The 16,516-nt window shown below is 39.1% G+C and overlaps 4 protein-coding genes across 7 annotated transcripts; all 4 read left to right on the top strand.

Annotated features, from left to right (window-relative positions):
* The first annotated feature begins 326 nt into the window (after positions 1-326).
* Positions 327-2,642, top strand: LOC135945119 (lipid storage droplets surface-binding protein 1-like). The gene is made up of 6 exons (XM_065492539.1): positions 327-630; positions 700-879; positions 937-1,177; positions 1,495-1,658; positions 1,713-1,937; positions 2,225-2,642. Exons 1-6 carry the CDS (start codon positions 448-450, stop codon positions 2,327-2,329), a joined length of 1,098 nt encoding a protein of 365 aa, XP_065348611.1. The 5' UTR covers positions 327-447; the 3' UTR covers positions 2,330-2,642.
* A 278-nt stretch (positions 2,643-2,920) lies between these two features.
* Positions 2,921-6,438, top strand: LOC135945121 (lipid storage droplets surface-binding protein 2-like). 4 transcript variants are annotated; one of them, XM_065492541.1, is made up of 6 exons: positions 2,922-3,119; positions 3,342-3,527; positions 3,949-4,159; positions 4,421-4,522; positions 5,927-6,136; positions 6,189-6,331. In XM_065492541.1, the coding sequence occupies exons 1-5, from the start codon at positions 2,967-2,969 to the stop codon at positions 6,118-6,120; spliced, it is 846 nt and encodes a 281-aa protein (XP_065348613.1). In that variant the 5' UTR covers positions 2,922-2,966; the 3' UTR covers positions 6,121-6,136; positions 6,189-6,331. The 4 variants fall into 4 exon arrangements, with proteins under 4 accessions (XP_065348615.1, XP_065348613.1, XP_065348614.1 ...); XM_065492543.1 differs by lacking the exons at positions 5,927-6,136; positions 6,189-6,331 and adding an exon at positions 4,590-4,732 and having other exon boundaries at positions 2,921-3,119; XM_065492542.1 differs by lacking the exon at positions 4,421-4,522 and having other exon boundaries at positions 2,924-3,119; positions 3,949-4,038; positions 6,189-6,438.
* Positions 6,439-9,278: 2,840 nt separating this feature from the next.
* Positions 9,279-12,590, top strand: LOC135945120 (uncharacterized). Its single transcript, XM_065492540.1, has 5 exons — positions 9,279-9,409; positions 9,556-9,877; positions 10,955-11,563; positions 12,079-12,226; positions 12,422-12,590. The coding sequence occupies exons 2-5, from the start codon at positions 9,566-9,568 to the stop codon at positions 12,436-12,438; spliced, it is 1,086 nt and encodes a 361-aa protein (XP_065348612.1). The 5' UTR covers positions 9,279-9,409; positions 9,556-9,565; the 3' UTR covers positions 12,439-12,590.
* An 863-nt stretch (positions 12,591-13,453) lies between these two features.
* Positions 13,454-15,797, top strand: LOC135945944 (protein yellow-like). Its single transcript, XM_065493895.1, has 5 exons — positions 13,454-13,553; positions 13,812-14,127; positions 14,454-15,050; positions 15,304-15,477; positions 15,548-15,797. Exons 1-4 carry the CDS (start codon positions 13,540-13,542, stop codon positions 15,445-15,447), a joined length of 1,071 nt encoding a protein of 356 aa, XP_065349967.1. The 5' UTR covers positions 13,454-13,539; the 3' UTR covers positions 15,448-15,477; positions 15,548-15,797.
* The last annotated feature ends 719 nt before the right edge of the window (positions 15,798-16,516 follow it).

Raw genomic sequence — 16,516 nt, 5'->3', positions numbered from 1 at the left:
CTGGCGACGATATGAAATAACTGAGCACGTACCACGCATGCGCACATATGAAAGAATCGCGCTCCTCCGTTATGGCGCGAAGGGAAATTTAGGAAATCGCGCTCGCACCTGCAGAAGGCGGACATTGTATTGTGATGAGAAGGAATGTGCTCAATGTTTTCGCCGCATGCCGCAAACGCAAATTGAGCCGAGAGCGAGCGATGATCGGAATGCGCCGGAATCTGCGCAAGTTGAGTAAATCCGAAGCGAATACCAAAATTGAAGGTCAAGCAAGCATGCGCAGGGTGAAACGTTATCAGCCGTGTATGTATCTCCCATTCCCGGCAACAGTCTTATATTCGAGTCACGCGGTGAACTCGAGCAGCCGGTTCAAAAGTCGAAAGCCGTGGCTGATCATCTCTGGAAGCAAGGCACCAGACTCGCTATCGTCCTTATCGAGCCACAGGCATGGCAGAGGCGTGCAACGAAGGGCCCAGCACCTCAGGGGGCCGCGGTGCGCCCGAAATGGCCAGCTGCAACAACAACGGAGTCCGCCGGCCTCTCAAGTTGAATTGCATTGGCAAAATTCAAGAAATTCCTTTGTTTGATAAGGCCATTTCGACTGTCGGAGGATACTACAATCGGTTCAAGGTATAAAATCCCTAAAATAATTTTACTGTGTGTACGTAGTTCTAATTTTTATTATTTTCTTTGCATCAGAGAATCAATCCCGTGGCAGAGTGGGGCCTTGATGTGGCTGAAGGGAAGCTGTACTCCGTGGCTGAATTTTCTCTCGCATCTCCATTGAAATTCCCACTGAAATTGGCCGATTCGGTCTTATGCTACAGCCTCGGGCTCGTCGAAAACCGAATTCCTGTCATCAAACGCCAGCCTGATGAGGTGTTTATTAAAATCGAATGATTTTTTAATTTTATTAACGTGAAATAATTTTTCAAGATCATTCCGACCGTCCGAAAAATGGTTTCGGACAAGGCTGAGGCCATCACTCATCCGGTTGTGTCGCGGGCGAGTTCGTTCAAAAAGGTGGCCACCAAGTTCGGCATGCAGAAGGCCGACCAGGCCATCGGCACGCGCGTTGGGTCCATGACTGCGAATAAAATCATCGCAGCGTGCCAAATTGCTGAGAACCTGATGGACACCTATTTGCCCGACCCCGAAGATGCCCAACGAGGAGCAGGTATTTGCGACCTTCACGAGGAGGCAGCGCCATCGCGAATAATTGCTGGCACAGCAATCTCATTATTTATCATTTGTACAGCGAGCAAACGCAACGAAGCGACCAGAAATAACGAGGCAGTCATGCGACCGATGAATTAACTCTAGAACTGCATGCAACGCGTCGTAATCAATTTTAATCTCAACGTACTCGACTCGAAAGCAGACGCAAATTCATGTCGCCCAAATTTGAGATCATAGTCGCGCACATTTCGGTCCCTCGTAGGCCCTGAATCATTGACATGCCGTTAGTTTCAAGTCCGAATTTCCTGATTTCAGGCAGCGAAGACGAGGAGCTGGAACACCAGAGCGCCGCTCGGTACACCGTGGGCCGCGTGGACAACGTCACTCGCACCTTCGGCAGACGGCTCGCCAAACGCACCTGCTCCCTGAAGCAGTCCATCATGGACACCATCTACAACCTGCTCTCCTTCGTCAAATCCGTAAATAAAACGAATTGTAATTTTTACTGGATTATAAAGAAATTTTTAAAATAGATCGTCACGAATCCGAAATGCGTTTGGGACTACATGGCCAACATTTGGTACGAGCTGAGCGAGGACGAACCTGAGAACCAGCCCCCACCCAAGAGCCTCTCCGAGGTCTCTGGCGTCATCGTGAGGGAAAGCGCTCGTCAAGTTGTCCACCTGGTCAATGCTCTAACTGCCTGGCCTATCGCAGCTTTCAAATGGATTGCACATCTGATCAACCGATTCTACAAAGTAAACAATTTTTATTCGTCCAAAGAGCATTTTGGCTGTTCAATGTCAGAGAAGGCAGAAAATGTGATTAGTTAAGCGATTCGAAATGGGAGGCGCCACTTGCTGGTTTGCAAACCTTTCCCAGCGGCTCTAGTGACAAATTTCTGGCATTAAAATAAAAGACTCGAGGGCGGGGAGACAAAAAGAAGAAGTTGGGAAGGGCTGAAGAGGTTTAAAATTGTTTAAATATAATTCAATGTTTTGTTCCAATTAATTTGAGAAATTTTGAGAAATTAATTTATTTTCAGAGCGTGCGGCTTGATCAAGCGGTCGCTTTTGCCAACAAGCAGTTGAGCGCCGTGTCCAAGTGCGAGCTGTACATCCAAAGGGGCATTGGCCGCTTCCCTCAGTAATGATGCTCCGAACGTCCGTCCCGTGAGTGCGAAACAATTGGATTTGCACCATCCCAGGCACGAACACGTGCCGAAGCGCCGATTGTTATTCAGCGTTGACTCAAGCCACCATGCACCGCCCGTGTGCCACACCGAGTGGAAATTGTCTTAAAAACCATCTTATTTGCGCATTTTTCTGTTTCATACGTCATTTTAGCTTAAATCTTTTAAGGGTTCAGAGTTGCTAGTAAATCTGTGGATGGAATTATAATTGTATTTGTTTAATAAAGTAAAATAGTAAAAATCCGAACGGAAATTCCTAAACGAGAACAAAGTGTTTGTCATTGCCAATGAACATCTCAAATATAGATATATATAATCAAAGACCTTAGAGAATTCGATGCACACTCGCTGCTCTGCTGACTGAGGCAACTTCCTGCAAGTTTTGCCCCCGCCAAGAATGAAATTGCAGCTCGGTGCCAAGTGTGAATGACAGAGGAGGACTTTACACTCTTTAATAATATAAGTTGATGCATTCAAAAACTCGCCCCACTCGAAAGTTCAAAGGGGCAGTCGAAAATAGGAGGGAGGCGGCAGAGAGGCTATCGCGCGCCGAACGCCACTTTCCACTCGAGACAATCAACAGAGAGGACCAGCAATGTCCGAAGCCGCCGAAGATCGGGCCTCGCAGGCCCCCAAGGAGCGCAAGCTGTCCGACGCGATTCCTCTGGAGGCGGTGCACCGGATCGCCAAGATTCCCGTCGTCGAGAGCTCCATGAACATCGCTAGCGATGTCTACAGCAGGGTCAAGGTTCGATAAAAAAAATTTAATTTTAATTTTGAGCCAGTTTTCTTTTTCCACGTGGAGAAATTCCAAAACTGTGAAGAATCTGGATTAAATTCCCTCATTTCTCTAGTGCACAAGCGAAGCAGAAATAACAAAAATAGCTCAGATTCCTGGATAAATATCTCGCCCAGTTATTTTTCTGCCTCTCATCCTTTATTTAATTCATTAATAAATTAAAATCTGCAGGAGTCCAACTCCATGATCAACTGGACCCTGTCAACGGCCGAAAATACCGTGAGCAAGGCTGTGGAGCACGCCATTCCAGTGGCTGAGAAAATGGAAAAGCACCTGAAGCGGGTGGACAGTATCCTTTGCTCCAGTCTGGACTACGTCGAGGCTAAGGTTCCAGCCGTCAAACTGCCCCCTCACGAGGTAATGCTTTCAATTTGCTACTTTTGGGAAGGGGTTTTCGCTAACAAATAATTGCACCAGCGTTCATTTACAATTTTCAAATAATTCCACAGCGATTCCAGATTAAATCCTGTTGCTGTGCATTTTTGGCAAAGTAATTTTTTATTTGACGTGCTGAAAATTAAAATATGCTCAACCGATCACCGTAAAACCCTAAAAAAATAATATTCCGAATAAAATTGTGTTTTTCAGCACATATACTACTTAATTTAAAGAACTTTCCTTATTTCCAAATTAAAAAACTATTAAAAAAATCTTAATATTTAAAGATAGCAATGTTATCATTGAAAATCAGTGAGAAATTGATCTTTTTTGTCATTTTGGACTTATTAATTAATATAATTCCAATTAAATAAAGCGATTTTCGAATTTACTCTTCCAGATTTACGAGAACACGCACAAACTGGTGGAGAGCAAGCTGCAGCCGGCCCTGGAGCGGGCCTCGGAACTGAAGCAAAAAGGTGCCGAAAAGGTGAGGAGTCTGGCGCGCGAGTCGTCCACCACCACGCAGCTGGTGTCGATCGCCGCCTCCAGCGTGGAGGCGGCCCAGCGCTACATGCACACGGCCAGCGCACACTTAGCCAACGGAGAAGGCAAATTTTGGCATGCGGTTTCTTTTTCCCCATTCTCATGCACTTCTCATTCATCCCCGAGTGTGTCTGTGTGTGTGTGCACGAATTTTCTAGATTTAGCTCGGCAATGTTGCATTATGCATGTCTTCCGAGCCAGAAAGTTTGATCTTATTTCGATCGGCGGCAAGTGCCAAAGTGGATGTACAATTGCGTCACCCTGACGAAGCCATTGCACAGCCGCGCGCGCGGCTGACAATTTTAAAACATTAATCTTTGTTTTAGTGCTGTCTCCAGTGGGGAGTTTGATTCCTTATCTCAGTGAACTCACGCAAGCACCAGAATTTGAAATCCAGTTTTTCATTATTATTACAACCGTTAATCCCGGTGAGCAAATTGAAATAACAACAACACCTCGAACTAGTTCAAATCTGGATCTCAAATTTCTGTTTAGCCCTTGGAACGCAGTCTATATGCATGGGGGCTCATATCGGCGACAACACTGACTCTAGCAACGCTTCTTCCAATTTGAATTTTATAAAATGTAAAAAATCATTAATTAATAATTTTTTTAAGGATTAATTTTAAATTGCAAGCTGTAACAACAGAATGAATAATATATTTACTCCCAATCGAATTTTAATTAAGTTGATAGCAATTTGAAATGAAATGATAGTGATTTTATTTTGAAAAATTATTTTCTTCTGACCAAAATCCAATTTTTTGAATTTTACCGGTTACGCCCTCTTTTTTAGAAAAGGAAATTAATTGCTTCCGGGCTGAGAAAAATTTTGATAATTTAATAGTGCAAAAAAATAGCAATTTTGAGTCCTGAATTATTTTTTTATTCAAAAATTGCAGATTTCCCAAAGGAATCTGTGTTTGGCCTCATTAAAATTCGCCAGTTGATAGTAGCGTCAAAAGCTGCCTATATTCAGAAAGCTGATTAAATTTCCAGTTTTTTTCCTATTGAGCAAAATGTTCCCAAATTTACTATTTTTGCACAAATTTGGTCTGAAAATTTCAACTGGCCGTTAGAGAACGTTTAAACATTTTTAGGGGAAAATTAAAATAGCCAAAATTAATTTAATTGACCAGTTGCATAAACCCTTAGTTATTAAAGCCGCCAACAGATGGCGCAACCACAGACTTTTTTAAAAATTTTGTTTTAAGCGGTTTTAAGGCATTTCCGCTGCGATTTCAGACTCAATCTAGCTATTTTGCTTTTTTTAATTAATTTGCTTTTTTTTGACGTGCTGAAAACCAAAATTGGTTCAGCCATTCGCCGTAGAAACGTTGGAAAAGATTTTTTTATTTCAAAAAATAGTTTTTCACGATTCTACGGCGATTGGCTGAACCGATTTTGGTTTTCAGCACGTCAAAAAATAGCAAATTAATTGAAGAATGCACAGTAGCTAGATTGAGTCTGAAATCGCAGCGGAAGTGCCTTAAAATCGAAAGTCTACGGTGGCGCCATCTGTTGGCGGCTTTGAACACTTAGGGTTTATGCAACTGGTGCATTTATTCGAGAATCGTAGATTTTTTCATTTTCTTAAATTCAGTATCACTCCTCTTCAATTTTCGAGGATAATTAATTTAAAAAATAGTTTAATTACTAGATCAGCAACAAGCAGATAAATTTGTTCAAGCTTAAAAATTTAAACTCGCGTTTTCATGGCTAGAAAATTCAGTTTTGTCCCTTATGATGAGCCCCGTGGGTTTGATTTCATAGAATTATTATCAAGATATTGTAACTCATTGAAGAGACTAATTTTGAATAAAATCCGGCAGATGAACGAGTCCACACTAATGGTCATGGTGGGGAAGGTTTGCCAGCTGTGGAAGCAGGGCACCGGCACCCAATATACAATCCGCAACAGCCCCAAGGAGACGCCGCCGCCGTGCCCGCCGCCGCCGCCCCCAACTCCGTGTCTGAAGATACAGATAGCGACAACTCCCCAAGAAAGCCAAAGCGACGCCATTGACTTTTACACTCCCTTAGTAAGTCCAGAATGATCTGCCTAATCGGACAAACAGTTTCTCGCGTTTTCAGGAGAGGAGCTTTAAGTCGGTGGATGAGACGGATGATCCTCTTGAACCAAGTTGCTCCAAAAATGATGAAACTTTGCAGCCAGATCGCTCAAATATTGAAGAAATTACTGATTCTATTTGCAATGAGGTTGAAGAATTTAAAAATGCTGAAATGGAACTGATGTAATGTACACAAAAATTTGGTTTCAAGCTTAAACACTTGTTAAGTTACTACATATTTATGAAGCTTTTGCAATTAAACTACTCTGATATAGGTTTTGAATTTTAATTAGCTCTTACCACTACACATCAGACTGGAATTTTCTCCTTCTACGGACTATATTTCTTCAGAAGAACATTCACTTGTTTCGACGTGAGCTTTTTGCTGCCAATGCCTGTGGTGTCCTTTTTCATTTCTTCCCGTTTCGCCTTTAATTCAACAACAATTAATTAAAAACGTTTTTAATGAAAAAAATGTCCTCATTTACCTTATGGTCGTTGAAGCATTTCTGGAAAGTGCTGATCTCTTTTGCACAAACCGTTTGGTTAAATTCATTACTCTTCAGGCAAGTGAATAAAACAGCCATTTCTTGTAAACATGACGCACCTAAGAAATTTTCAAAGATTAAAGAGTTGCTATTCACTGGTGTTTTTCTATCGTTTTACCTTCACTGCCCTCCTTTTTCGTCGAGATCTGGTTTTTCAATTTCAGAGGCAATCTTTCTTGGAAAGGAATTGGTTCTAAGGCCGGCGTCCTGGCTTTCACTTTCCGCCCGTAACCCTGAGCAAAGGTCGCTAGAGGTGGCCAAATTCGCATATTTCTGGTCTTTGTTTATCTGCTGAAATTGGAAAAATGAAAAATATTATTCGTGTTTTTCAAGCTGATAAATTCACGATCTAATTAACAATATATAATTACGTAGATGAAATTATAAGAATGCAAACCTGAGGCAAAAATTAATGTTGCAGCAACTCAGATATTAAGAGTTTTCGTTTTCCAGCGGCTCCACAAAAACCAAAACACGAGAGCAACGAGAAATGAAAAAACAACACAAATGTAGGCGTGGCTCAAACCAATGTTGCCAGCTGAACCTGAGAATATGAGAAAAATAAGATCGATAAGAACAGTTTAAAAATGAAATTCAACCTCTTTATGAACAAATTTTAAATGAAATTATGTCCAAAAACCTATACATTTCATTCATAATGTTTTCCATGGTTTCATTGCTCTAACTTTACGTGAAGAAAATGCAATCATTGGCCTGGATAACTATCAGAAATGTGAAGTTAGCCACTCGCTCCAGCCAGTAGAATCCAGTATCATGTTCATGTATAAGCGAGCCAAAATAACGAGTAAATTAATTTCAATTAAACGATATCAAAACGCAAAGAATAACCACACTTATTTGCAAATATAAAACAAAAATAAAATGGTTGTAAAAACTTGAAATTCAAAATAAATCGACCAAAATTTACCGAGGGCTAACATATACAAATTATCAAATATATTACCCTCTGCTTGAAATTGAAAAACGCAGTTGATTTTTTAACTCGTAACATTCGCTGTAAAAATTGTTTTATTGATGCAAAAATTATCGAAAAAATGGCAAGGAAGCGTAAAGAGATAAATATGTAATGTATTAGGTTGATTTAAATAAATAAAATATGAACCGCAACACAAGAACACCCAACAATCAGAATTAACATAAACATTATTGAATTTTTGGTAACTATGAATGGGAGGCAGGAAAATTTATTTTATCTTCTGAATTAAAAGTGGAATGATACTGCATGGGCAACAATTGAAAATTATTTGAATTGTTGGATGCCATAAACAATTGATCGATAAACAATTCGTTCAACAATTTGCAATAATAAAAAACGGCCCTTCTTACAATAAAAATTCAAATTTTGCCAATTTTCTCCAAAATTTACAGTGCTTGAACATATTTTCTTGGCATATTCCGATTCCTCTCATCGAGATCTGTCCAATTGTGTATGCCACTTATTGGGGAAACTCTTGGTTTTGAAATTAAATTGGATTTCAAGTAAGGAGACAGCCATTGCCATTTGAAAAGCACGGTAACTTTCCAGCCAATTTTCTCGAAAAATTACAGCGCTTATTAGGTCAATTTAGGCTTTAACTGAATCCTAAGGAATGAGTTTATGCATTGGCAACAAGCATTTTCCAGACTTTTCCAGTATCATTCCTCTTTAAAAGACAAGGCTATATTAATAAATTGCAGAGGGTAAATAATTTTTCTTAACTAAACTAAATAAAATTGCTAACAACAAGCGAGCTCATTGTCCGCTAGGCACGTCAGGGAGCCGCTTCTGTTCTGATAACTGGTAAAAGTTAAGAGGTTGGAGGGCGCTAATTATATTTTTCGGTCAAGCAGTGTTTGCAGAATTTCGCAACATAAATACGTCAGCCCCATATCGAAAAACAAGTTATCTAATTTCCCTGCTTGAAATTAAAACGCAAATATATTTATAACTTGTCAACACCCGCTCTGAAAATTTTGTATTATATAGAAACACAAATGGCAAGAATTGTAAAATAGGTTATTTCTTAATAAAAGACAATATGAACTCTTAATTCAGAGCTTATTGTTTGTCTTTTAAAAATATGAAAAGCAAAAGCAGCAAAAAGTTAGTCCCATATAGTTCTTTTTTACTGGACCAAAGCAGAGTCCCTAAAATTTGTATGGAATTTTCGCTCACTTTCTTCTTTGGGGCACGGTTTTTGTTCCCAAGTTTCTTCCGTGAAAATTAAATTCATTATAAACCGTATATTTCTTTCTGCTTTAAAGCATTTGGCCGTAAAAGGCCTTTTTGGACTTTGTAACTTTCCAGCGGCTTTAGGGACAAATGTCTAGCGTTTCAATCAAAGACCTTGCGGTGCGAATAGAGGCGAAGAGATGACCAAATTGGCTCCTCTGCGGCCATTTGGGCCTCATGTTATCAGCTCGGCGGTGTTATTGAGACCGGGTGAACTTACAGCCCACACGGGATATATGTGCTGATTGTGAGCAGAGGTTAAAGAATGCTCGTTACAAAAAAAAAGATTTTCACGTGTTAAAACGCGTGAGTTTTCTTGCAGGGATTTATCTAAGGCGAGAGATAACGAGCGAAAAATAGTGTTCCGCGTTGGTTGGTTAAAAAGGCGACCGAAAAAAGCCATTTAGCATTTCGCTCCATGCCATTGCTTTGCTCTCGTTCGCTCCGGATGTTCCTAAAAAGGTCAGTTGGTGTTACATTTTTTTATTTTGCAGTATTATACTATTTTATTTATACCAATTAGTTTAACGATAAAATATAACTCACGCATAACCATCGGTATTAAAACGTCTTTTTTATTTAATTCATTATTTTCTCTTTGCTTTCAGCTAAAAAGCAATGTCCCCGTTCTTTGCTGCCATCTTTTTGCACGCCCTGTGCCTGGCCAACGCCGTCAATGACATCGACTTCACAACCGTCTACGATTGGGACAAATTTGATTTCGCCTGGCCGTCAGGGGCGAACAGTTCAAATAATGGACAGATCTTTAATCCGAACTACGTTCATCCTCGATACATGGCTGTTTTTGGGGAAAGGCTGTTTATAAGCCTTGATTTGAAGAACGAAGTACCCGCCACTTTGGTGTGGCTGCCAAAGAGCGGCACGTCGACTGCACCAAAGCTTAATCCTTTCCCATCCTGGAATTTTCACGTAAGTCTCTGAATTAAAAACTCTTTTCGCCTTTAATAGAAAAATCTTCGACTCGTTTAATAGAAAGTATTTTAACCTAGAGACATATAAAATATCGGACAAATTCTAAATTTATTGAATTTTTTATTTTGCGTCCGTTTTAGACTTGGAAAAATGGAGCATAATAATTTATTTTACTTCAAAACAATAAAACGTAGCATTTTCCCCTCAATTCACCAGTTGCATAAACCCTTAGTGTTCGAAGCCGCCAACAGATGGCGCCACCGTAGACTTTCGATTTTAAGGCACTTCCGCTGCGATTTCAGACTCAATCTAGCTACTGTGCATTCTTCAATTAATTTGCTATTTTTTGACGTGCTGAAAACCAAAATCGGTTCAGCCAATCGCCGTAGAATCGTGAAAAACTATTTTTTGAAATTAAAAAAATCTTTTCCAACGTTTCTACGGCGAATGGCTGAACCGATTTTGGTTTTCAGCACGTCAAAAAAAGCAAACTAATTAAAAAAAAGCAAAATAGCTAGATTGAGTCTAAAATCGCAGCGGAAATGCCTTAAAACCGCTTAAAACAAAATTTTAAAGAAAGTCTGTGGTTGCGCCATCTGTTGGTGGCTTTAATAACTTAGGGTTTATGCAACTGGTCAATTTTCCTTTTTTTCAGTACAGTTCTACGCAAAATTACAGTTCTTACTTTTCCAGTCACGTGCTGAACGAGCCAAAAGCAAAAGACTACAAAAAACTTCACTATTTGAAATTATGAAATGGATAAATTGTTAACAGATTTTCTTGATTTAAAATTACTCCTTCTTGTATGTATTGTAAAATTTGTTTAACTAGTAATAATTATTTCTATTCCTCCACATTTCCCCTCAATTTTACTTTTTTTCCAGTGCAGTTCTACGCAAAATTACAGTTGGAAATTTTTTGTTCTTACTTTTCCAGTCACATGCTGAACGAACCAAAAGCAAAAGACTAAAAAAAACTTCACTATTTTAAATTTTGAAAAGGATGAATTGTTAACAGATTTTATTGATTTAAAATTACTCTTCTTGTATTTATTAATTATTTCTATTTCTCCAGATAAAATACAGAAAAGAATGCGACACTATTAAGGTGGCCAACGGCATAACGGCAGACCCTGATGGTCGGTTGTGGGTGCTTGATGAAGGTTTCTACGGATGTCCGAGCAAACTTTGGGTATTCGACCTGAACAACAACGACACAACCGACCGCGTTCACCAGTTTCCAGACACAGTCGTCTCTCATTCGACAAGTAAAAGATCCCTGCGTGATGTAGTCATCGACAAAACGACAGACGATTATCTTGCGTACATCACTGATTCTGAATCTGAGAACATCATAGTTTACAGCCGCAAAAACGACAAATCCTGGGCAGTTAAAACACCAGGGAAGAAATGGGATTCCTTGGACCTTTCTCCTAATAACAGGGAAGCGAGACAGCTGTACCTTACTGAAAGATCATATGACTATCAACTGTATTCAGTTTCTGTGTCTGAGCTGAAGAATGAAGGTGGAAGCGCTGCTCCGAAACTCATCGGCAAATGGAGGGAATACCCTTACAGATTGGTGATCGACAAAGCCAATATCTTGTATGCCGCCTTTAACTACAAGAAATACCTCTCCAAATGGAATATTTCGGAGCCCTTCCGTGAGCAGCGTGTTCATGAGGTAAAATTTTAATGTAAAAATCGAAATTTTAGTTCTGCCTGATTATTTAAAATTTTGTAATACCTGCAAACGAAAGAAAAATATTTTTATGTTGAATATACCTTAAAATACGAATAATTAAACGCAATATGCGTGTAAAACTACATCTATAAATTCAAATTTTTTACTATTTCTCTCTCAAAGTGATTAATATCTTGCTGTACACTTTTAAATATGACATATTTCACAATTATATGGATCATGAAATTATTCATATTATGATTTTTAACGTATTTTGCTGTTTGGTTTTGAACTCTTTTTGTTGCAACTCAAGAGAGGCCTACATTCTCTCACACTGGCAAATTTTCGTACATATTTAAAGCTAAAAGTTAAGCGGGTTGTGGCACAGCAACTTCTGCAGGCGGAAATGTCTCCCTGCCAAATGTGCGGCAACCGCTACACTCTCCTTACATATTCCCGACTGTTAATTTATGCTTTGTCAAGCTAAAAATATGAAATTACTGTTCTCTATTTAGGCTGGAAGACTAGATTGCAGCTGGCCATTTACTTTTGCTTTGGACGTGGACGACACTTTGTGGATAACGGAGCGAAATGAATCTGGGGGTGTGCTGAGGCATAAACTGTTCAAGGCTGCAGTTGGCGCAAGACCATATTTACTTACAGGTAAATTAAATCAAATTGTACTACTTCCCGTTGTAAGGGAAATAATATAAATTTATAATGGAAAAATCATCAATTTAATTTATAAATCTCTATTTTGGTTATGGTTGGACTTTGTTAAATGAAAAACCCTTTGGGAGACCGCGCCAACACCATCCTTTGAGTCTAATCTCTCTCTTGTTCCTTTTCCTTTCGCAGCCTTGCCTACGCCTTAAGCATCAGTGAACACGTCTTCTTCTCGGATTCCTATTTCTGAGATCACGCGATGAGAAAATCCTCCTAAAGAAGACCCAACTCGGCAGATTTTTACCTCAATTTCTACTCACAATCTGTGTTGCATTTTAATAAAAATGAATGAAAAATACAAGAGCGCTATGTGGATTTTAAAAATTCTACAGACAATAAGAGTCCTTTGAATTAATTCTCAGGAATCAAAGTTAATTTTATTTAATAGAGAATCGCGTTGGTAATTCAGATCAACCCCATCACAGTTTTTATGTTAAATGAGCAGAATTTTAATTTAAAATAATTAATAATAATAATTTTAACACCTTAGGAATCTTAGTTAATTTATGAACACGATTTTGACAGTGTTTGGAAATATGTTTTTATTATATTCCTATAATTTATTTTACAACAATTATAAGATCGTTCCAAGATATCGTGATTGAAACGAGACTTCACTCGTGTCTAACACGTATTTCAAAACATGAGAACTGTTGAAGGTGGTTAATTTAGTGACTTGAAATACTCAAATAGCTAAATGGGGTCTGGGAGGCGCATGGGCGGCAACTCCACACTTGCTGGTTTTCGCATCTTTCCAGCAGCTTATTTACGGACAAAAGTTCAAGCGTTTCAATAATGAATTCGGTGCGGGGAAGCGTAATAAAAGATAAAAGATGTCCACGCATTGGGCTCTAGCGCCTCTGGTCCATTTATCCGCTCGGTGGTGTTATTGCGGCTTCTAATTGCATAGATTCCTAAATTACAGGTTGACAAAATAAACGAGTTTAATTTATCAACAAGGTCTTTATCACTCAATTTTTGTGATACAATATAATTTTGTGAGTATTTAATACACCGCGGGTGAGCTCTCATAGCCCACGAGATGTGCTGATAGAGCAGAGGTTAAAGATAACTCGTTGCAAAAAAGACGAGTTTTTTTCTCGCAAGACTCATGGTGTGTTGTGCGATTTATCAGAGGTGAGATAAAAAGCGAAAAAAGTTCAACGTTGGTTGGTTAAAAAGGCGCTCGAGTTCAATCATTCAAAGCAATTCAATATTTCGCTCCATGCATTTGCTCTCGTTCGCTCCGGATGTTCCTAAAAAGGTCTGTGTTTCATTTTTATATTTTTCAGTATTTTATAAAATTTTTGTTGTTTGCTAGAAATATTATTCAGGATCAAGTCGAAAATAATAATTTAGGTGTTAATTGAGCGACGTTGAACAATTTCACCGAGACCAGGCCGAAATAAAACATTGTTACAAAAGAAGTAACATCCTATAACTATCAAGAGCAAAGCAATACTGTTTTCGTACCATCAGGGATTCCGTTTTTTTTTAATTTTATTTAATTTTTTGCTTTCAGCTCGAACGCAATGTCTCCGTTCTTTGCTGCCATCTTTTTGCACGGCCTTTGCTTGGCCAACGCCGTCAACTTCACAACCGTCTATGAGTGGGACAACTTTGATTTCATCTGGCCATCAGAAGCGAACAATTCAAAAGGAGAGACTGATCAAAAATTTTATTCAGACAATGTTCTTCCTCGATACATGGCTGTTTTTGGAGAAAGGCTGTTTCTAAGCCTAGATTTCGGAACTCCCGCAACACTTGTGTGGCTGCCCACGAGCGGAACGTCGACCGCACCTCCAAAGCTTGCTCCTTTCCCGTCTTTGGATTTACATGTCAGTCTTGAATGAAAAAAAAACTGCTTTCAGCCTCTTTTAGGATAAACTGGGAAAATTTTACGTAAAAAGAACTCATTTAATACAGAGACGTATAAAATGTTGGACAAATTCTTTTTTATTTTCTTTGTTTAAGACAGCACGCAATATTTTTCTAAACCTTCATTCCTATGAGTGATTCAGAAAAAATTGGATCAATATTTTCTAAAAAAAGCAACAAAATATAGCTTTTCCCCCTCAAATTTCATAATTTCGATTCGTAAAAAGATCAATATTGGATAATAATATTTTTTTAAAATAGTAACTGTTTTCAATTCTCTTTCCAGAAAGCAAACAACTGCGACACTATTCAATGGGCCAAAGGTATGGAAACAGACACTGACGGTCGGTTGTGGGTGCTTGATAACGGGAGCAGCAGTTGTCCGAGCAAACTTTGGATATTCGACCTTCTCAACCACGACACAACCGACCGCGTTCACCAGTTCCCGCACTCAGTCGTCTCTCATTCCATTGGAGGAAGGAGGATGTACGATATGGTGCTCGACAAAAACCCAGACGATGACCTTGCGTACACCACGGACTATCACTCGGAGTACATCGTAGTTTACAGCCGAAAATTGGACAAATCCTGGACGGTTAAAACACCAGGGAGAACGTGGTTTTCCTTGGCTGTGTCTCCAAATAGGGAAGCGAGACAGTTGTACATTAAAAAATCTAGAAGCAAAGAACTGTATTCAGTTTCTGTGTCTGAGCTGAAGAATGAAGGTGGAAGCGCTGCTCCGAAACTCGTCGGCGAATTTGCTGAAATGCCTTACAGAATGGTGATAGACGGCGCCAATGTCTTGTATGCCGCCTTTTATCGCAAGACCTACTTTACAAAATGGAATATTTCCGAGCCTTTTCGAGAGCAGCATTTTTATGAGGTGCAAAAACCTTAATCCCCGATAATAATGTTAGACACGAAATAATTTTAATTTAACATGGTTGCCTTTTCCGCGTTTGCAACAATTGGTGAACCCTGTTCGTTGCAACCCAACAAGACACAAATTTTCCAGAAGTTTAGTTAGTTAGTTTGCCTCAAAATAAAACGCTAAATTCAATATTCGTCCTATTCTTATATTCGCGGAAATTTATGCTTTGTCAGGCACACAATTTTAAATCTCTGTACTCTTTTAGACCGGATATCTGGATTCTAATTGGCCATTTACTTTTGCCTTCGACTCGAACGACACTTTCTGGCTGACAGTGCGAGATGAAACTGACGAGATTAATGGCTATAGGCATAAACTACTCAAGGCTGCAGTCGGTGCAAGATCATAATACTCACTGTCAGCCCATGCACATCCACAGGTAAATTAAATCGCGAGGGAATTCTGATATCATCTCATACTTAATTTTGGAATCTATTTTGCTTTTATAGACTCTGTGGGCGGTGTTGGGTCTTCTGACTACGCGATGAGAATTTTCTACAGAAGACTTCTACTCACAATCAGCACTCGTCTACCCTTCTCCTCACAACCTTGTCAACGACTTACGTGAATTGCGGTGCGACGGTAGTAGCAAAAAGCAAGCTTGTTAGTGGTCAACTTCTAGTTTATTTGATTCTTTGAAAAAAAATTATCCAAAAATTTTAATTACCCTCATTTAATAAATTTGGCTCATTTGAAATACTCTGGAATTTTATTTAAAAAAAAAACTGACGAGTCCATCCGAATTTCCAACGCGATGTAGATACAGTTTTCCCGAGATTTTCAAGGAATTTTCCGTCTACAATTTTAAAAATTTAAACTATGCCCATTAAATTACTGGGTCTTCCAAAGAAATAAAACATTAAGAGGACTGGGAAATTTAGACGGATTTTTATTTTGGGAAAAACAGTAAACACTGCGGTATTTTTATTTAAAATATAAATTAGTTTTTTATTCAACAAAGTCCAACCATATATACAGGCTAGAGAGATTTCAAAATTATAACTATGATTTCGTGCAATTTTTTGTTGTATTTCCCTTGAAATAATGGATTTAATTTATCTTTGAGGTGATGCATATGTTTTTCGGCCAACTGCAGCCATGAGTAGTTTATGCCTATAAGGTCACCCGCTATTTCAATTTGCTCCGTCACCAATAAAATGCCGTACGCGTCGACGGTAAAAGCAAATGACCACGTCAACCTTTTACAAACCTTTACCAGTTTCACGGCACAATCAGCAGCAGCGTTCACCTCATTCTCGCCAGAAATTTGTTGAAAAAAGTGTAAACTAGTTGAGAAATAGTCGAATTTTTCACGTGCTATTGACACGTGATTTTTCTCGCGGGGCAATAGTGCTTAGTGCGATTTATCAGAGGCGAGATAAAGCGTGAGAAAAATTTCCGAGTTGATTGATTAAAAA

The sequence above is a fragment of the Cloeon dipterum genome, chromosome X, assembly GCF_949628265.1.
Source record: "Cloeon dipterum chromosome X, ieCloDipt1.1, whole genome shotgun sequence".
Classification (NCBI taxonomy): Eukaryota; Metazoa; Arthropoda; class Insecta; order Ephemeroptera; family Baetidae; genus Cloeon; species Cloeon dipterum.
The sequence above is the reverse complement of the archived record's forward strand: the minus strand, read 5'-3'. Positions and strand labels throughout refer to the sequence as shown.